The 22,799-nt window shown below is 40.0% G+C and overlaps 1 protein-coding gene across 2 annotated transcripts in view; it reads right to left on the reverse strand.

Moving 5' to 3' along the window:
* Positions 1–22,799, reverse strand: part of LOC133630256 (rho GTPase-activating protein 29-like) — a 142,887-nt gene that overhangs the window by 47,514 nt on the left and 72,574 nt on the right. For both annotated transcript variants that reach the window (XM_062021729.1, XM_062021730.1), the window contains exons 4-7: positions 14,106–14,202; positions 13,956–14,022; positions 6,038–6,101; positions 5,587–5,727 (exon numbers count right to left, since the gene is read on the reverse strand). In XM_062021729.1, coding sequence (XP_061877713.1) covers positions 5,587–5,727; positions 6,038–6,101; positions 13,956–14,022; positions 14,106–14,202 — 369 coding nt within the window. The remainder of the gene's footprint in view (positions 1–5,586; positions 5,728–6,037; positions 6,102–13,955; positions 14,023–14,105; positions 14,203–22,799) is intronic.

Below are 22,799 nucleotides of genomic sequence, written 5' to 3' on the forward strand. Positions count from 1 at the left end.
AGTCCACATTTTTCAACCGTTTTTGACCATTCCACCTTCAAAACATTCTAAAAAAAATGTTTTCGTACAATTTCCCACTTTTCCTGAAATCCTGAAATACCCATTTCCATTCAAACTGTTACTACTTCAACATGTTTTAAACGATTCCAAAAAGTTCAACACCAACTTATTCATATCATCGAAGACAATTGTGCTAGTCTCAGTATTTTCCAAAATTTCCCACATTTTCAGGAAATTCCAATTCAAAAGAATGGACCTATTCATAAGTGATACAATGCCCAAAATGTTGCACCATTTTTAAACCCAAATCCGACCTTTCAACCATCCACACACACTACTCTTCCGATACATCGAATGCAAAACATGTTTTCCCTTTCCCAAAATTCCCTTTTTTTCTGGAATTTCCAGTCATTTTCTCCCCAATGACAACAATGAATGGGCATTGTACAATCGACATGCTCGTCCATTTGGAACCGTTCCACCATCCACACACTCCACTCACCTTGGACAATCAAAGTTTAAAAAAATTCCAGGAATTTCCCGTTTTTCCTATTTTCCCCTCTTTCTGGAACATTTTCACAGTCCACATTTTTCAACCGTTTTTGACCATTCCACCTTCAAAACATTCCAACATTTTTTTTTTTTTGTACAATTTCCCACTTTTCCTGAAATCCTGAAATACCCATTTCCATTCAAACTGTCACTACTTCAACATGTTTTAAACGATTCCAAAAAGTCCAACACCAACTTATTCATATCATCGAAGACAATTGTGCTAGTATCAGTATTTTCCAAAATTTCCCACATTTTCAGGAAATTCAAATTCAAAAGAATGGACCTATTCATAAGTGATACAATGCCCAAAATGTTGCGCCATTTTTAAACCCAAATCCGACCTTTCAACCATCCACACACACTACTCTTCCGATATATCGAACGCAAAACATGTTTTCCCTTTCCCCAAATTACCCTTTTTTCTGGAATTTCCCGTCATTTTCTCCCCAATGACAACAATGAATGGGCATTATACAATCGACATGCTCGTCCAGTTGGAACTGTTCCAACATCCACACACTCCACTCACCTTGGACAATCAAAGTTAAAAAAAATTCCAGGAATTTCCCGTTTTCCTATTTTCACCTCTTTCTGGAACATTTTCATAGTCCACATTTTTCAACCGTTTTTGACCATTCCACCTTCAAAACATTCCAACATTTTTTTTTTTTTGTACAATTTCCCACTTTTCCTGAAATCCTGAAATACCCATTTCCATTCAAACTGTTACTACTTCAACATGTTTTAAACGATTCCAAAAAGTCCAACACCAACTTATTCATATCATCGAAGACAATTGTGCTAGTATCAGTATTTTCCAAAATTTCCAAAATTTTCAGGAAATTCCAATTCAAAAGAATGGACCTATTCATAAGTGATACAATGCCCAAAATGTTGCGCCATTTTTAAACCCAAATCCGACCTTTCAACCATCCACACACACTACTCTTCCGATATATCGAACGCAAAACATGTTTTCCCTTTCCCAAAATTCCCTTTTTTTCTGGAATTTCCAGTCATTTTCTCCCCAATGACAACAATGAATGGGCATTATACAATTGACATGCTCGTCCATTTGGAACCGTTCCACCATCCACACACTCCACTCACCTTGGACAATCAAAGTTAAAAAAAATTCCAGGAATTTCCCGTTTTCCTATTTTCACCTCTTTCTGGAACATTTTCACAGTCCACATTTTTCAACCGTTTTTGACCATTCCACCTTCAAAACATTGTAACATTTTTTTTTTCCGTACAATTTCCCACTTTTCCTGAAATCCTGAAATACCCATTTCCATTCAAACTGTTACTACTTCAACATGTTTTAAACGATCCCAAAAAGTCCAACACCAACTTATTCATATCATCGAAGACAATTGTGCTAGTATTAGTATTTTCCAAAATTTCCCAAATTTTCAGGAAATTCCAAATCAAAAGAATGGACATATTCATGGTTATACAATGCCCAAAATGTTGCGCCATTTTTAAACCCAAATCCGACCTTTCAACCATCGACGCAAAACATGTTTTCCCTTTCCCAAAATACATTTTTTTCTGGAATTTCCAGTAATTTTTTTCCCCCATTGACAATGAAAAGACATTATACATCCGATTTGAACCGTTTCAACATCCACACCCTCTGCTCACCCTGGACATTCAAGCCAGCATGTGTCCCGATTTTGAAAATTCCCTGATTACCTGGAATTATCCAGAATTCCCCCTTTTGCCCTACTGACAAAATACAAACCTCTCCATATCCCACATTTCTCACCCGATTCGAACCGTTCCAACATCCACACCCTCTGCTCACCCTGGACATTCAAGCCAGCTTGTGTCCCGATTTTGAAAATTCCCTGATTACCTGGAATTATCAAGAATTCCCCCTTTTGCCCTACTGACAAAATACAAACCTCTCCATATCCCACATTTCTCACCCGATTTGAACCGTTCCAACATCCACACCCTCCGCTCACCCTGGACATTCAAGCCAGCATGTGTCCCGATTTTGAAAATTCCCTGATTACCTGGATTCATCAAGAATCCCCAGCTATTGCCCTAGTGACAAAATACAAACATCTTTATATCCCACATTTCTCACCCGATTCGAACCGTTCCAACATCCACACCCTCCGCTCACCCTGGACACTCAAGCCAGCTTGTGTCCCGATTTAGAAAATTCCCTGATTACCTGGAATTATCAAGAATTCCCCCTTTTGCCCTACTGACAAAATACAAACCTCTCCATATTCCACATTTCTCACCCAATTTGAACGGTTCCAACATCCACACCCTCCGCTCACCCTGGACATTCAAGCCAGCTTGTGTCCAGATTTTGAAAATTCCCTGATTACCTGGAATCATCAATAATTCTCCCGTTGCCCTGCAGACTAAATACAAACCTCTCCATATCCCACATTTCTCACCCGGTTCGAACCGTTCCAACATCCACACCCTCTGCTCACCCTGGACACTCAAGCCAGCATGTGTCCCGATTTTGAAAATTTCCTGATTACCTGGAATTATCAGGAATTCCCCCCTATTGCCCTAGTGACAAAATACAAACCTCTCCATATCCCACATTTCTCACCCGATTCGAACCGTTCCAACATCCACACCCTCCGCTCACCCTGGACATTCAAGCCAGCATGTGTCCCGATTTAGAAAATTCCCTGATTACCTGGAATTATTAAGAATTCCCCCCTATTGCCCTACTGACAAAATACAAACCTCTCCGTATACCACATTTCTCACCCGATTCGAACCGTTCCAACATCCACACCCTCCGCTCACCCTGGACATTCAAGCCAGCATGTGTCCCGATTTTGAAAATTCCCTGATTACCTGGATTTATCAAGAATCCCCAGCTATTGCCCTAGTGACAAAATGCAAACATCTTTATATCCCACATTTCTCACCCGATTCGAACCGTTACAACATCCACACCCTCCGCTCACCCTGGACACTCAAGCCAGCATGTGTCCCGATTTTGAAAATTCCCTGATTACCTGGATTCATCAAGAATCCCCAGCTATTGCCCTAGTGACAAAATACAAACATCTTTATATCCCACATTTCTTACCAGATTCGAACCGTTCCAACATCCACACCCTCCGCTCACCCTGGACATTTAAGCCAGCAAGTGTCCCGATTTTGAAAATTCCCTGATTACCTGGAATTATCAGGAATTCCCCCCTATTGCCCTAGTGACAAAATACAAAACGGTCCATATACCACATTTCTCACCCGGTTCGAACCGTTCCAACATCCACACCCTCTGCTCACCCTGGACATTTAAGTCAGCATGTGTCCCGATTTTGAAAATTCCCTGATTACCTGGGTTCATCAAGAATCCCCAGCTATTGCCCTAGTGACAAAATACAAACATCTTTATATCCCACATTTCTCACCCGATTCGAACCGTTCCAACATCCACACCCTCCGCTCACCCTGGACATTCAAGCCAGCATGTGTCCCGATTTAGAAAATTCCCTGATTACCTGGAATTATCAGGAATTCCCCCCTATTGCCCTAGTGAGAAAATACAAAACGATCCATATACCACATTTCTCACCCGGTTCGAACCGTTCCAACATCCACACCCTCTGCTCACCCTGGACATTTAAGCCAGCATGTGTCCCGATTTTGAAAATTCCCTGATTACCTGGAATTATCAAGAATCCCTCCTATTGACCTAGTGACAAAATACAAACCTCTCCATATCCCACATTTCTCACCCAATTTGAACCGTTCCAACATCCACACCCTCCGCTCACCCTGGACATTCAAGCCAGCATGTGTCCCGATTTTGAAAATTCCCTGATTACCTGGATTCATCAAGAATCCCCAGCTATTGCCCTAGTGACAAAATACAAACATCTTTATATCCCACATTTCTCACCCGATTCGAACCGTTCCAACATCCACACCCTCCGCTCACCCTGGACATTCAAGCCAGCTTGTGTCCCGATTTTGAAAATTCCCTGATTACCTGGATTCATCAAGAATCCCCAGCTATTGCCCTAGTGACAAAATACAAACATCTTTATATCCCACATTTCTCACCCGATTCGAACCGTTCCAACATCCACACCCTCCGCTCACCCTGGACATTCAAGCCAGCTTGTGTCCCGATTTTGAAAATTCCCTGATTACCTGGAATTATCAAGAATCCCTCCTATTGACCTAGTGACAAAATACAAACCTCTCCATATCCCACATTTCTCACCCGATTCGAACCGTTCCAACATCCACACCCTCCGCTCACCCTGGACATTCAAGCCAGCATGTGTCCCGATTTTGAAAATTCCCTGATTACCTGGAATCATCAATAATTCCCCCGTTGCCCTGCTGACTAAATACAAACCTCTCCATATCCCACATTTCTCACCCGATTCAAACCGTTCCAACATCCACACCCTCCGCTCACCCTGGATATTCAAGCCAGCATGTGTCCCGATTTTGAAAATTCCCTGATTACCTGGAATTATTAGGAATTCCCACCTATTGCCCTAGTGACAAAATACAAACCTCTCCATATACCACATTTTTTACCCGATTCGAACCGTTTCAACCCTGGACATTCAAGCATTATCGGCGGCTTGCGCACATAGGGCTAACCCGAATTGCATATTCTTTATTTATATATACACTCTTACACTCATCTGAATTTTGCCTTTATGGTTTTTTGCTTTATTTGCAAAGAAATTAAAAGGAAAACTAAAAAATATAATAGGATATTCTCTGGCCCATACCTTCAAATGCGCAAGGTTTTGTGGAATCTATTCTACTATCCAGGACATCAACTGACGATTAAAACCAGAACTACTCTACAACCTCATTGACGGACATTGTAAAACGCTTTTTAGAACTTGAACCTTGAGCTCTGAGCTAATGTTACATTTTAAGACCCGTTATTTACATAACACGCACATGAAAACAAAAATAAAGATTGATCATAAAGATAGAGACGGTGACATGAAATGTTTATGAGGTTAAGATGCGTACAATATCAGTAGATCTTCCTCGACTCACCCATGTTAAAACGCTTCTCTACCCACGTCAGCATTTCTTTGGTGTACTTGGACCAGGCCTTGGCGTAGCGTAGCGCTAACTCCACCCCGTTGTCCTGCTGCAGTAGCGTCCTGTCCACCTCTTCCACCCTAGTTGGCGATCCTGTGACAGTCACAGGAACGCCGTGAGAGAGGTTGTAGGAGATGGACTGATGCATGGCTAACAAACGTTCCTCGGGTTTGGTATTATCTGTGACTGCGAGCCACTGACCTTCAGTGAGAGACACGCAGGCTAATACCATTCCAAGGTAATTACAGCTAACCGGGTGTTGCATGGATTAATAGGTGGATAGATTAATACGAGAATTTGTAGCCACACAACACACACAAGAGAAGGCCCGATCTCTAGGATTTTTGTTCTCTTGACTCACATTTGTTGCGAAAATACACAAAGTGACAGTGCACGCTCTCACCTGGCGGGTCATCTTTCTCAGGGGTTAGGGATCCTCTGGATTCCAGAGGGGGGTTGTCAAAAGACTGAAACCAGATAAAAATAAAAAAAACACAAGGAAACAACAATTAAGACCAAGGACGTCTTTGAATCAGATTATACACAGTGTTAATTAATCACAATAACATGTGATTTGTCTTATATATACTGTATATACATAATGTTTCCTATAAACTGCCAAGATACCTGTGGCGGTGGGGGCGTGGTCACCATGACATCATCGAGTAATTTGCATAATTTACTACAATGATATGATTTTCTCTAAAAAGGCTCAAAAAATGTATACTTACTAATTAATAATAACAGTTTTGTTTTAAACGTCCATCCATCCATCCATTTTACAATATAATTACAACACTTTATGTACATATTTATATACAGATTTGACCAATAAGTTATTCACTGAAATATATTTATTAATTGTGGTTCTTACAAAAAATATATCTTCTAAAATATAAAAGCTAAAATGTCTCTTAAAGCTCTGCCCCTTTAATTAGTGCATACTAAATAATTTAACTTTAGCCTACTACTACAACCATATTATTTACCAGCAACATAAAGTGAAACAGAGGCAGAGGTGTCCTGCCACAGTCAGTAACAAATAAACAGAAAACAGTAGTGGTCAAATACAAATAAGGCAACAAGAGAAGTATCCTACACTTCTCTTTTGTAAAGTAAATCTGAACAGCCTATATGGGCATCTACATCAACTATATGATTTCCCTGAGAAGCTGGACAGGACAAAAAATTAAAATAATTTTTTTTGATTTTTATTTTATTTGTGGCGGACGTAATTCTTTCGTGGCGGGCCGCCACAATATATATATATATATATATATATATATATATATATATATATATATATATATATATATATATATATATATATATATATATATATATATATATATATATATATATATATATATATATATATATATATATATATATAGTACAGGCCAAGAGTTTGGACACACCTTCTCATTCAATGTGTTTTCTTTATTTTCATGACTATTTACATTGTAGATTGTCACATCAAAACTATGAATGAACACACGTGGAGTTATGTACTTCACAAAAAAAGGTGAAATAACTGAAAACATGTTTTGTATTCTCGTTTCTTCAAAATAGCCACCCTTTTGCTCTGATTACTGCTTTGCACACTCTTGGCATTCTCTCCATGAGCTTCAAGCATTGATTGATTGATTGATTGAAACTTTCATTAGTAGATTGCACAGTACAGTACATATTCCGTACGGTTGACCACTAAATGGTAACACCCGAATACGTTTTTCAACTTGCTTAAGTCGGGGTCCACGTTAATCAATTCATGTGAAAACCACTTCAGGTGACTACCTTTTGAAGCTCATGGAGAGAATGCCAAGAGTGTGCGAAAAAGTAATCAGAGCAAAGGGTGGCTATTTTTTGAAGAAACTAGAATATAAAACATGTTTTCAGTTATTTCAGCTTTTTTTTTGTTAAGTACATAACTCCACGTGTTCATTCATAGTTTTGATGTGACAATCTACAATGTAAATAGTCATGAAAATAAGGAACCTAATATATATATATATTAGGGCTGCAACTAACGATTAATTTGATAATCGATTAATCTGTCGATTATTACTTCGATTAATCGATTAATGATCGGATAAAAGAGACAAACTACATTTCTATCCTATCCAGTATTTTATTGAAAAAAAACAGCATACTGGCACCATACTTATTTTGATTATTGTTTCTCAGCTGTTTGTACATGTTGCAGTTTATAAATAAAGGTTTATTTACGGTAAAAAAAAAATAAAAATAAACTCTTTTTTTTTTTTTAAAAGCCTCTGCGCATGCGCATAGCATAGATCCAACGAATCGATGATTAAATTAATCAGCAACTATTTTTATAATCGATTTTAATCGATTTAATCGATTAGTTGTTGCAGCCCTAATTATATATATATATATATATATATATATATATATATATATATATATATATATATATATATATATATATATATATATATATATATATATATATATATATATATATATATATATATATATATATATATATATACGATATAATTTTGCAGGATATTAATTCTTCATTAAACAAATCATTCAACTAAATTAGTGCTGTCTTATTGTTAGATTTTGAATCAGATTAATCACACTTGTGAATTTGGATTAATTATGATTAAAAAAAAAAAAGCCCATGTGTGGACACAAATGCAATTTTATTGTAAGAATGTGATGCACGAACATTTTATAAATCTTTTACTCTAATGCAGTGGTTCTTAACCTTGTTGGAGGTACTGAACCCCACCAGTTTCATATGCGCATTCACCCAACCCTTCTTTAGTGAAAAATAAAATGTTATTTTTGAAATTCAAGACAAAGTTATATGTTTTTGGTAACACTTTAGTATGGGGAACTTTTTCTAAGTAACAAAGACTTAATTTAGAGTTATTTGGACACTCGGGGAACATATCCTAAGTAACAAAGACTTCATTTAGAGTTATTTGGACACTAGGGGAACATATTCTAAGTAACAAAGACTTCATTTAGAGTTATTTGGACACTAGGGGAACATATTCTAAGTAACAAAGACTTCATTTAGAGTTATTTGGACATTAGGGGAACATATTCTAAGTAACAAAGACTTCATTTAGAGTTTTTTGGACACTAGAGGAACATATGCTAAGTAACAAAGACTTCATTTAGAGTTATTTGGACACTAGGGGAACATATCCTAAGTAACAAAGACTAAATTTAGAGTTATTTGGACACTAGGGGAACATATTCTAAGTAACAAAGACTTCATTTAGAGTTTTTTGGACACTAGGGGAACATATTCTAAGTAACAAAGACTTTATTTGGAGTTTTTTGGACACTGAAGAACATATTCTAAGTAACAAAGACTTCATTTAGAGTTATTTGGACACTAGGGGAACATATTCTAAGTAACAAAGACTTCATTTAGAGTTATTTGGACATTAGGGGAACATATTCTAAGTAACAAAGACTTCATTTAGAGTTTTTTGGACACTAGGGGAACATATTCTAAGTAACAAAGACTTCATTTAGAGTTTTTTGGACACTAGGGGAACATATCCTAAGTAACAAAGACTTCATTTAGAGTTATTTGGACACTAGGGGAACATATTCTAAGTAACAAAGACTTCATTTAGAGTTTTTTGGACACTCGGGGAACATATCCTAAGTAACAAAGACTAAATTTAGAGTTATTTGGACACTAGGGGAACATATTCTAAGTAACAAAGACTTCATTTAGAGTTTTTTGGACACTAGGGGAACATATTCTAAGTAACAAAGACTTTATTTGGAGTTTTTTGGACACTGAAGAACATATTCTAAGTAACAAAGACTTCATTTAGAGTTATTTGGACACTAGGGGAACATATTCTAAGTAACAAAGACTTCATTTAGAGTTATTTGGACACTAGGGGAACATATTCTAAGTAACAAAGACTTCATTTAGAGTTATTTGGACACTAGGGGAACATATTCTAAGTAACACAGACTTCATTTAGAGTTATTTGGACACTAGGGGAACATATTCTAAGTAACAAAGACTTCATTTAGAGTTTTTTGGACACTCGGGGAACATATCCTAAGTAACAAAGACTAAATTTAGAGTTATTTGGACACTAGGGGAACATATTCTAAGTAACAAAGACTTCATTTAGAGTTTTTTGGACACTAGGGGAACATATTCTAAGTAACAAAGACTTTATTTGGAGTTTTTTGGACACTGAAGAACATATTCTAAGTAACAAAGACTTCATTTAGAGTTATTTGGACACTAGGGGAACATATTCTAAGTAACAAAGACTTCATTTAGAGTTATTTGGACACTAGGGGAACATATTCTAAGTAACAAAGACTTCATTTAGAGTTATTTGGACACTAGGGGAACATATTCTAAGTAACACAGACTTCATTTAGAGTTATTTGGACACTAGGGGAACATATTCTAAGTAACAAAGACTTCATTTAGAGTTTTTTGGACACTAGGGGAACATATTCTAAGTAACAAATACTTCATTTAGAGTTATTTGGACACTAGGGGAACATATTCTAAGTAACAAAGACTTCATTTAGAGTTTTTTGGACACTAGGGGAACATATTCTAAGTAACAAAGACTAAATTTAGAGTTATTTGGACACTAGGGGAACATATTCTAAGTAACAGACTTAATTTAGAGTTATTTGGTTAGGGTTAGGGTTAGAGGGTTAGGGCCAGGGTTAGAGGGTTAGGGTTCTAATGAGGCCATGCCGAATAAGGCATTAATAAGTACTTAATAATGACTAGTTAAGAGCCAATATGTTACTAATTTGCATGTTAATAAGCAACTAATTAATGGTGAATATGTTCCCCATACTAAAGTGTTACCATTTTTTTTTAATGGTGCACAAAATGAACCGTGCATGAACATCACCTTGTTCAAAGAACTAAACCAACACAGTGCATAAACTCACAACAAATGACACACCTGCAAATCAGTCAGCTGTTGCCGTATCCGTAATACGCCGATAGGGAGAAGTTTGTATTTACACGATGAGTCGGGTGTGTCTTGACCTCCGCCGAACCCCTGAGCCCGACTCACCGAACCCCTAGGGTTCCATCGAACCCAGGTTAAGAACCACTGCTCAAAACCGGGTAACAGTTTTATGTAAAGTTTCACTGGGGTTTAAACTTTAAAAAAAATCATTCAATTGTATTGTAATATATAATATTCAACAAAATTAAATACATTAATACATATTGATACTATAGTCCTTTATATGTACACCTAAATGGTGGATCATGCATTTGTGGAGCTGAATATTTGGGTTTCCGGTACCCCATCCACCTGTTAGAATGGGCCCTGTTACAGTAGTCAGCAGGTTGCCGCTCTAAAAAATTGGCATGACATGTTTAATTGATCTGGAAAGGGCCAAATATGTTGCTATTGACTCTTACACTGAACGTTTCTGTTCCCATTTTTTATGAGTTGAAGTCAAAGATTTAAAACTCTTACGATACAGACAAAAGACCTATTCTTCTTAAATATTGTCCACAAATCTGTGTTAGTGAGCATTTCTTCTTTGCCAAGATAATCCATCCCATTTCATGGGTGTGGCATGTCAAGATGCTGAGTAAACAGCATTATTATTGCACAGGTGTGCCTTAGGCCATACTTTTGCTTTGTTGGGGGGTCTGGGAGGGTCAGAAAAGCAGTCAGTATCTGGTGTGACAACACATCTCCTTGGCATAGAGTGAATTAGGTGGAATGTTGGTCCACTCTTCAATGGCTGTGCCAAGTTGTTCTGGATTTTGGCAGGTACGGTACGCCGATCCACTGCATCCCAAACAAGCTCAATGGGTGACGCGTCCGGTGAGTATGTTGTCCGTGCGAGAACCGGGATGGCTTCCGCTTCCAGGAATTGTGTACAGATCCTTGCAACATGGGGCCGTGCATTGTCGTGCTCCAACACGAGGGGATGGTCTCGGGTGAATGGCACAACAAAGGGCTTCAGGATCTCGTCACAGTGTCTCTGTGCATTCAAAATGCCGTCAATAAAATGCACTTGTGTTCGTTGCCCATACCATAACCCCACCCCCACCATGGGCCACTCCAATCACAACGTTGTTGCGGTTGTGAGGCCGGTTGGATGTACCGCCAAATTCTCTAAAACGCCTTTGGGGACGGCTTATGGTAGACAAATAAACATTCAGTTCACGGACATTCCTAAAATCAGCATGCCAACTGCATCGTGCTGTGTGATAAAACCGCGCATTTCAGAGTGGCCTTCTATTGTGGGCAGCCTAAGGCACACCTGTACGCCTGCCCATACCATAACCCCACCCCCACTACGGGCCACTCCATTCAGAACGTTGACATCAGCAAACCGCACTCCCACACGACGCCACACTGCCTTGAACAGTGAAAACCGGGATTCACCCGTGAAGAGAACACCTCTCCACTCCAACGTGCCGGACGCCCATTCAAGTCGGTTAAGACAAAAAACTGCAGTCAGGTCGAGACCCCGATGAGGACGTCGAGCCTGCAGATGAGCTTCCCTGAGACGGTTTTTACAGTTTGTGCAGATCTTCTTTAGTTATGCAAACCAATTGTTGCAGCAGCTGTCCGGGTGGCTGGTCTCAGACGATCACGGAGGTGCACCTGCTGAATGTGGAGGTCCTGGGCTGGTGCGGTTACACGTGGTTTGCGGTTGTGAGGCCGGTTGGATGTACTGCCAAATTCTCTAAAACGCCTTTGGGGACGGCTTATAGTAGACAAATAAACATTCAATTCACGGACAGTCCTAAAATCAGCATGCCAACTGCACACTCTGTGGCATCGTGCTGTGTGATAAAACCGCACATTTCAGAGTGGCCTTCTATTGTGGGCAGCCTAAGGCACACCTGTACGCCTGCCCATACCATAAGCCCACCCCCACTACGGGCCACTCCATTCACAACGTTGACATCAGCAAACCGCACTCCCACACGACGCCACACTGCCTTGAACAGTGAAAACCCGGGATTCATCCGTGAAGAGAACACCTCTCCACTCCAACGTGCCGGACGCCCATTCAAGTCGGTTACGACAAAAAAACTGCAGTCAGGTCTAGACCCCGATGAGGATGACGAGCATGCAGATGAGCTTCCCTGAGACGGTTTCTCACAGTTTGTGCAGATCTTCTTTAGTTATGCAAACCAATTGTTGCAGCAGCTGTCCGGGTGGCTGGTCTCAGACGATCACGGAGGTGCACCTGCTGAATGTGGAGGTCCTGGGCTGGTGTGGTTACACGTGGTCTGGGGTTGTGAGGCCGGTTGGATGTACTGCCTTTGAAGAAGGCTCATGGTAGAGAAATGAACACTCAATTCACAGACATTCCTACAGTCGCACGCTCCGTGGCACTGTGCTGCGTGATAAAACCTTCTATTGTGGGCAGCCTAAGGCACACCCGTGCAATAATCATGCCGTTTAGTCCGCATCTTGACATGCCACACCTGTGAGGTGGGACGGATTATCTCGGCAAAGAATAAATGCTCACTAACACAGATTTACACGGATTTGTGAATATTGTTTGAGAGGAATAGGTATTCTGTGTACCGTAATCTCCGGACTATAAGCCGCACCAGCTAAATTTAGGGGAAAATACAGATTGCTCCATATATAAGCCGCACCCGACTATAAGCCGCAGGGTTTTGATGTGTAATTACCGTAGTATATAGGGGTTCCTGCTACCACGGAGGGGATTGTCGGGACAGAGATGACTGTTTGGGAACGCAAAGCGTCCCATTTATTAACAATAAATCTTTCAATCATTCAATCAAACTTTCACATCTTTGACACGGCGAACAGCGTTTGTGCAGAGTACAAATAATACAACGGTGCAAAGTAATACAAAGTGCTCGCCTGTACGTTATCAAAATAACCAGCCTACCGGTATATGAAAAGTCAGTCTTTAATCATTGCGTCATCGTCTTCCTCCTGCGTACCAAAACCACCGAAATCCTCTTCGTCGGTGTCGGAGAAGAACAGGCCGTAAATAAGCCGCACTGTTGTATAAGCCGCACCCTTGTATAAGCCGCAGGGACCAGAACGAGGGGGAAAAGTAGCGGCTTATAGTCCGGAAATTACGGTATATAGTAACGTTTTAGATCACAAAAAATGGGAGCAAAAACCAAAGTGTTTTGGTTCAGTGTACTTGAGCTTCTGGTACCTCTGCTGGGTTACTACTCAGACCTTTTTGATTGACACTTTAGAGCCAGTAAGGCACAGCCTAACACTGACCTTGTATCAGTAAATAAACACATGTGGACACTCCACTTTCAATTCAGTTCGTACGGATTTGATACAACTTACCGTGCTCTTCTCAGTTAGGGGGAGCCCCAATCCGTTCTCTACATCTCCCATAAAGAAGTCAGACACTCTGAAAAACAATTGCTGTGATTAGAGGACTCATTTTGAAGGAGCAAAGCCCGCTAATAAAGTGTGTTTGACGGGGATGCTTACACATTGCTGATGGCGTATGCCAACTGGTCGATTGCAGAGTGGATCTCGCTGAAAAGGCTTTGCTTGTTGTTCTCGTTCACCTCCTTAAAATTCACTTCTGTTGAATGGGAGATTGGTTTTTAAGACGTTCACCAGAAGCAAACCTCGATTCAGTACACTGGGGACTTCCTGCACAGGTCCAGTCGTCCCGCACAACTAAGGACTATCTTAAAGGTACATCATTGTGAACTCACATCACAAGCAACGTTAACGCTAAAAGCACAAGCAAAGACTTTATACAAATGGTCTGTAATCTGGAAAATCCAGTAGTTTCCTGCAGCGAGTCAAAACACAGTGATGACTGAAGACAGAATAGGGGAAAACAGCGGCGTACATATGGCCGTAATCAGCCTACACAATAAACTTCCTGTTCTTACCGTGCGGAGAGAAAATAAACTCCACGCTCAGAAAACGCCACCGATAAATCAGTGACGTCACCGACCGTTCTGACGCCTGCCTGAGGAAACTCCGTCTTTCCGTCCATTGAAAGGTCAGAAATTTCTAGAGTTCACGTCTACAAATGGATCTTTAAAGGCCTACTGAAAGCCACTACTACCGACCACACAGTCTGATAGTTTATGTATCAATAAAATCTTAACATTGCAACACATGCCAATACGGCCGGGTTAACTTATAAAGTGCAATTTTAAATTTCCCGCCACACTTACGGTTCAAAACGTCTATGTATGATGACGTTTGCGCGTGACGTCAACGGTTGAAACGGAAGTATTGGGACACATTGTATCCAATACAAAAAAGCTCTGTTTTCATCGCAAAATTCCACAGTATTCTGGACATCTGTGTTGGTGAATCTTTTGCAATTTGTTTAATGAACAATGAAGACTGCAAAGAAGAAAGCTGTAGGTGGGATCGGTGTATTAGCGGCTGGCTGCAGCAATACAACCAGGAGGACTTTGACTTGGATAGCAGACGCGCTATCCGACGCTAGCCGCCGACCGCATCGATGATCTGGTGAAGTCCTTCGTCGCGCCGTCGATCGCTGGAACGCAGGTGAGCACGGGTGTTGATGAGCAGATGAGGGCTGGCGTAGGTGGATAGCTAATGTTTTTAGCATAGCTCTGTGAGGTCCCGTAGCTAAGTTAGCTTCAATGGCGTCGTTAGCAACAGCATTGTTAAGCTTCGCCAGGCTGGAAAGCATTAACCGTGTACCGTAATTTCCGGACTATAAGCCGCTACTTTTTCCCCTCGTTCTGGTCCCTGCGGCTTATACAAGGGTGCGGCTTATATACGGCCTGTTCTTCTCCGTCACCGACGAAGACGATTTCGGTGGTTTTAGTACGCAGGAGGAAGACGATGACGCAATGATTAAAGACTGACTTTTCATATACCGGTAGGCTGGTTATTTTGATAACGTACAGGCGAGCACTTTGTATTACTTTGCACCGTTGTATTATTTGCACTCTGCATGAATGCTGTTCGCCATGTCAAAGATGTGAAAGTTTGATTGAACGATTGAAAGATTTATTGTTGATAAATGGGACGCTTTGCATTCCCAAACAGTCATCTCTGTCCCGACAATCCCCTCCGTGGTAGCAGGAACCCCTATATACTACGGTAATTACACATCAAAACCCTGCGGCTTATAGTCGGGTGCGGCTTATATATGGAGCAATCTGTATTTTCCCCTAAATTTAGCTGGTGCGGCTTATAGTCAGGTGCGGCTTATAGTCCGGAAATTACAGTAGTTACATGTCCATGGTTTAATAGTATTGTTGATCTTCTGTCTATCCTTCCAGTCAGGGGTTTATTTATTTTGTTTCTATCTGCAGTTAAGCCCGATGCTATCACGTTAGCTCCGTAGCTAAAGTGCTTCGCCGATGTATTGTCGTGGAGATAAAAGTCACTGTGAATGTCCATTTTGCGTTCTCGACTCTCATTTTCAAGAGGATATAGTATCCGAGGTGGTTTAAAATACAAATCCGTGATCCACAATAGAAAAAGGAGAAAGTGTGGAATCCAATGCGCTCTTGTACCTAAGTTACGGTCAGAGCGAAAAAAGAAAGTCCTGCACTGCACTCTAGTCCTTCACTCTCACGTTCCTCATCCACAAATCTTTCATCCTCGCTCAAATTAATGGGGTAATCGTCGCTTTCTCGGTCCGAATCGCTCTCGCTGCTGGTGTAAACAATGGGGAAATGTGAGGAGCCTTTCAACCTGTGACGTCACGCTACTTCCGGTACAGGCAAGGCTTTTTTTTTATCAGCGACCAAAAGTTGCAAACTTTATCGTCGATGTTCTCTACTAAATCCTTTCAGCAAAAATATGGCAATATCACGAAATGATCAAGTATGACACATAGAATGGATCTGCTATCCCCGTTTAAATAAGAACATTTCATTTCAGTAGGCCTTTAAAGCTTCATCCGGTGATTTCATTTTATAAATAAAGAACAAAAATCCTCTAAAAAGGCATTTTTTTTGGGTGGATTTGTTGGGCTTTGGAAGGGGGAGAAAATAGCCCAGTTATGCAACACATAAAGAAACTGGCTCTAAGGACCTTCCTGGATGTTTTGTATGGTCATACCGTTTTGACACATAACGGTAACAGCTGCTTCCTACTAAACACATTTGCACAAAAGCAGTTTTGTATTTGTATAAGAGTGAAGTGAAGTGTATTATATTTATATATGACTCAAAGCGCTTTACATAGTGAAACACAATATCTAAGTTACATTTAAACCACTGGAAGCAGGTGGGTAAAGTGTTTTGCCCAAGGACACAACAGCAGTGACTAGGATGGCGGAAGCGGGGATCGAACCTGGAACCCTCAAGTTAATGGCATGGCCACTATATGCCGTCCAAAGTTCCAATCAATCAATCAAGAGTGCCAAGCAGGGAGGTAATGGGTCTCATTTTTATAGTCTTTGGTATGACTCGGCCGGGGTTTGAACTCACAACCTACCCATCTCAGGGCGGACACTCTAACCACTGAAACAAGAGTGAACAACGGTGCGCCAAACAGCCATAAAATCCCACCTGTATCTCCACAACGACGGTCCTACACAATAGAAAATCGGACCTTCATGAATCATCGCGATCCTGGAAACAGATGGTTTAAGCCATTCCTCCAAAGCTGGTTTCTGGTAAATCCAGTGGAAAAACTCCTGTTTGAATGAGCAAGTGAGGGTTCTGGCGTGACTATGGCGTCCTGTGAGCCTCAAACAGACCAGTCATCACCATTGAAAGCAGGCAACTCACTTCTGCTCTTACATCTCCTATGCTTCTGTCCAAACCCCCCCCCAACCCCCCAACAGGACATCCTGAGCCTTGCTGGAATACAATGCCTGCGCTCGCACGGGCCCCAACCAGCGGTCCAAATGTGGAAGTTACATCATCCAAGAAAAATGGTATTGTTTCGCTGGAAAAGAACAACACTCTGGCAAAACTTGCGTAGAGTCAGGCATCTGAGAACCATTCGCGACATGAATCGAAACACACTGTTCCAAATAGCAAAAGGTGGTGACAATCGCAAGTAGAGTGAAGACATACCGTATATTCTGGACCAGGGGTCACCAACGCGGTGCCCGCGGGCACCAGGTAGCCCGTAAGGACCAGATGAGTAGCCCGCCGGCCTGTTCTAAAAATAGCTCAAATAGCAGCACTTACCAGTGAGCTGCCTCGATTTTTTAATTTTTCTTTATTTACTAGCAAGCTGGTCTCGCTTTGCCCGACATTTTTAATTTTAAGAGAGACAAAACTCAAATAGAATTTGAAAATCCAAGAAAATATTTTAAAGACTTGGTCTTCACTTGTTTAAATAAATTCATTCATTTTTTTACTTTGCTTCTTACAACTTTCAGAAAGACCATTTTGGAGAAAAAAATACAACCTTAAAAATGATTTTAGGATTTTTAAACACATATACCTTTTTACCTTTTAAATTCCTTCCTCTTCTTTCCTGACAATTTAAGTCAATGTTCAAGTACATTTTTTTTTTTATTGTAAAGAATAATAAATACATTTTAATTTAATTCTTCATTTTAGCTTCTGTTTTTTCGACGAAGAATATTTGTGAAATATTTCTTCAAACTTATTATGATTAAAACTAAAAAAAAATATTCTGGCAAATCTAGAAAATCTGTAGAATCAAATTTAAATCTTATTTCAAAGTCTTTTGAATTTAAAAAAAAAATGTTGTTCTGGAAAATATAGAAGAAATAATGATTTGTCTTTGTTGGAAATATAGCTTGGTCCAATTTGTTATATACTCTAACAAAGTGTAGATTGAATTTTAACCTATTTAAAACATGTCATCAAAATTCTAAAATTAATCTTGATCAGGAAAAATTACTAATGATGTTCCATAAATTCTTTTTTTAAGTTTTTCTCTTCTTTTTTTCGGTTGAATTTTGAATTTTAAAGAGTCGAAATTGAAGATAAACTATGTTTCAAAATTTAATTGTCATTTTTTGTGTGTTTTCTCCTCTTTTTAAACCGTTCAATTAAGTGTAAATATCATTAATTATCAATAATAACATAGAGTTAAAGGTAAATTGAGCAAATTGGCTATTTCTGGCAATTTATTTAAGTGTGTATCAAACTGGTAGCCCTTCGCATTAATCACTACCCAAGAAGTAGCTCTTGGTTTCAAAAAGGTTGGTGACCCCTGTTCTGGACCATAGGGCGCACCGGATTATAACGCGCACTGCCGATGAGCGGGTCTATTCAGGTCTTTTTTCATATAAAAGGCGCACCAGATTGTAAGGCACATTAAAGGGGTCATATTATGATTTTTTTTACTAAATGTAAAAGACTTCCTTGTGGTCTACATAACATGTAATGGTGGTTCTTTGGTCAAAATATTGCATAGATTATGTTTTACACATCATCTTCAAGTCACTTTCTGACAGTCTCTTCAGGATGCGCCGTTTTGTGGGCGGTCTTATTTACGTGGCTCACCTTCGACAGCGTCTTCTCCCCCGTCATCTTTGTTGTAGCGTGCAAGGACGGGAGTGGAAGAAGTGTCAAAAGATGGCGCTAACTGTTTTAATGACATTCAGACTTTACTTCAATCGATAACGGAGCAGCATCTCCACATCCGTGGCTCACTAGTGCAACAACAAGGCCGGAAATGTGTCCCGTGAAAAAAAACGTCTGACCGGAACTCTCTAATAACTAAAGTTCCTTGGGTGAATAATGTAAACTCACTACACCGGTATGTTTTAGCGCTTTCATGGCGAGTTTACTGACAGATATAAATAAGAACTTTACACTACTTTATATTAGAAATGGCAACAGTGGAGGATGAATGTCCCATAACAAGGTAGAGAAAAAGAAGAAGTTTATGACTGCGGCAATGAAAAGGATTTCAAGTGCGCCTTATAGTCCGAAAAATATGGTAATATACAGTAGCCAAATTGAAAATTGGTCATATAATGTTATTCCCAGTTCTGACTCCAAAGTGGCGAAGATGTGGCATGCCCTTGTTCATTGTTATTAATAATATCAGTTAAAAACCACAGACTGTGAATTGGTGAAGTGAATTATATTTATATAGCGCTATTCTCTAGAGACTCAAGCTTTACATGGTGAAGTCTATTATCTACATCCTTAAGCTACATTTAAACTGGGAGCAGGTGGGTAAAGTGTCTTGACCAAGGGCACAACGACAGTAACTAAGATGGAGGGAGCGGGGATCGAACCTGGAACCCTCAAGTTGCTGGCACGGCAACTCTACCAACCGAGCCACGTCGCCCCATCTGTCTGTATAGTACTATTCCAACAGAATAAAAAAACCTAATAAAGGGTTACAAATTAACTTGTATTTGATACCTAAGCAAAACATGGCTTAGTACTTTGAAGAGAAAGACTTGTTGGACTGCAGGTTGACGCCGCCTGTTCAATAAATGACGCTAGCAAGCAACACCAAAAATGTTGATGTTTCATCGAGAATATAGAACATTATACACGGTGCTCGAAAATCTGTCAAAATGTTTTAGTAGGACTTTGGCAAGCTACGAAGCTGCACCGCTTACATAGTCAGACGTACAGTGCTTCAACATAGGGGTTTTATTATGGTGTGTGTATTACACATATTATACATATTATCTGGGGTTTTATTTCGCAATATTATGCAAAACTAACTTTTCCTACCTAGTGGTACCCGATGTGTATTGAAGACTAGCAAAAAATCCAGAGAATTTGCCCGCGTCTGACATTGTAGTCCCCGCCGTAGTCAATAAGCGCCTTCTTTTTATCTATCCTCTTCATCCTCCACCGTTGCCATTTCTAATATGAAGTAGTGTAAAGTTCTTACTTATATCTGTCAGTAGACTCGCTATGGAAGCGCTAAAAACTACCGGTACGACGAAGATGGGGAGAGGGAAGATCCTATGGAAGTGCAGCCACGTAAATAAATAAAAACATCCCGCAGCGACGGTCAGAAAGCGGCTTAAAGATGATCTGTAAAACTTCTCCTATGCAACATTTTGACCAAAGAACCACCATCACATGTTATGTAGACCACAAGGAAGTATTTTAAATGTAGAAAAAAAATCATAATATGACCACTTTAATGCGCCTTTTGTATGACAAAAAAAACCTGCTCATTGGCAGTGTGCCTTATAATACAGTACTCTTCAAATATAAAAAAAGATTTGAGGCTGTTTTTGGCAATTTGACATTTTCAACTCCTTCCACAGAGTGTCTGTTGCATGAAGGTTTTGTTTTTGGTCATGGTCACGCTAAAATCATGACCCTTATTCAGTGTTCTGGCAGCAAAAATGTGTAAGACTAGAATAGAGTCATGACCAGTGTTGGGTTAGTTACTGAAAACCAGTAACTAGTTACAGTTACTTTATTTCAAAAGTAACTCACGTTACTAACTCAGTTACTTACACCAAAAAGTAATGCGTTACAGTGAAAAGTAACTATTTAGTTACTTATTATTTTCTTCTTTTTTTTTTTAAGGCTCCCATTAATGCCCTTTTAGCCTTCATTTCAGTACACTGGAGAATAATACAATGTGTTGATCAACTTGACATGCATTTGCATCACCGAACTCTGCTAAAGAATGTGCTCTACATACAACACACAAAGACAAAGATATGTTTCAAAGGGCCAATTTATTTCAGGCCAGAACAAATTGACAAAACTATTTTAAATAGCTGCAACATAACATACATAAGTAACAAACCGCATAATAACAACATAGCTGTAAACCTGGCTTCACCTAAGGAAGGCACACACGACATACACAAAGCCTAACCAGGCATTTTTTTCTCTCAAGGAATTGTGAAATAAAACCATGTCTTCAGGATATCAACACTGTACTGAAGCCCGGAACACTACGCATTTCCCCAGTTTTAGTTTAGGGATAAGGAAAGATTGGCCTGGCCCACTAGGATGCCTCTTTATGTTTGTGAACTTTATAGTCTATACATTTAGAGTGATGTGATTATCAAACACTCTAGAAGTCTAGAATGAAAGAGTATATAAGAGAATTGACGGAGTGTGTGTACCTTCAGTGATGAATTATGAGCAGAGGCAGAGTCTGGAGTGTCTTCTTTAGCTTGCTTTCCATGTTTATGTGCTCACTGTCCAGGTACGTGGAAAATGTTGTCCGTGCCATTTGCTGTTTGACGCCCGGTATCATGCTAATTAGCTGCCTGAAAGCGGGTGACTCCATTGTAGAAATAGCCTGCATGTCTTCTAGCACACACGCTGCAATGGCTCTATCAACGTTGTCCTGGCTAGCAGTGCGTCCGTTAAAATCCTTAGGTGGAGGTGAAGTGGCATCGGAGTCTGTGTCTCTCTTTACTAACTTTGTCGAAGCATGTTGCTTTTGTAGCTGTTTCAGCAGATTTGAATTGCTGTTTTGGGCAGTAGATAGGATCTTTGATCCAAGACACAACTTACATTTAACTAAAATGTTCTTTTCTTTCAATCAATCAGAAAAGTAGTGAGAATATCTCCATATTAAGAAACTCGACTTCAGCTCCGCCCTTATGTCTTGTTAGTAAACACACACACACACACACAGCGCGCCTCTTCTCCCCCTTGTGACACAGGAAGATTCAGAAGGAAGACACCGCAGCGCTCCAATAAAACACACTCAGACCTTCTGTTTCTAGCCGATACTACATAAAAAAATAACGTAAAATAACGCAGTAACGCATCATGTAGTAACGGTAACTGAGTTACTGAATATAAAAAATAACGCGTTAGACTACTAGTTACCGCCAAAACTAACGGCAACGTTACAAAGTAACACGTTAGTCCCAACCCTAGTCATGATAAGGTAACACCAATAACGGGATGCAGTAGATCAATGCAGTAAAGTCTTCCTGATCTACCTCCATGTCTGACAGTAAGGATTGTGTTCCTAACAAGTCCAGTAGAGCTACATTTGGGTCAGATCTACCCACACGGTCTGAGTCACTCAGGGGTTCATTCCAGACGGGCTTATACATGTCTGGAACCTTGTGGGTGCTGCAGGATTTCAGTCTATTGGAGCAAAGTGCTGTACCAGTTGTTTCCTAGTGCTGACCGCGGCCTAAACCTCCCTGAGATTATTAACCACCTCCTTCCTCAGAATTCCTCAGAGCAGATGTTTAGACCTTCTCAGTGCTATCCTTCAGAGTTCTTGCATGGAGCTCTAGAGCAGGGATGGCCAAGCAGCTTCAATCCGGCCCGC

This window comes from Entelurus aequoreus, linkage group LG15 (genome assembly GCF_033978785.1).
Source record: "Entelurus aequoreus isolate RoL-2023_Sb linkage group LG15, RoL_Eaeq_v1.1, whole genome shotgun sequence".
In the NCBI taxonomy this organism is placed as follows: domain Eukaryota; kingdom Metazoa; phylum Chordata; class Actinopteri; order Syngnathiformes; family Syngnathidae; genus Entelurus; species Entelurus aequoreus.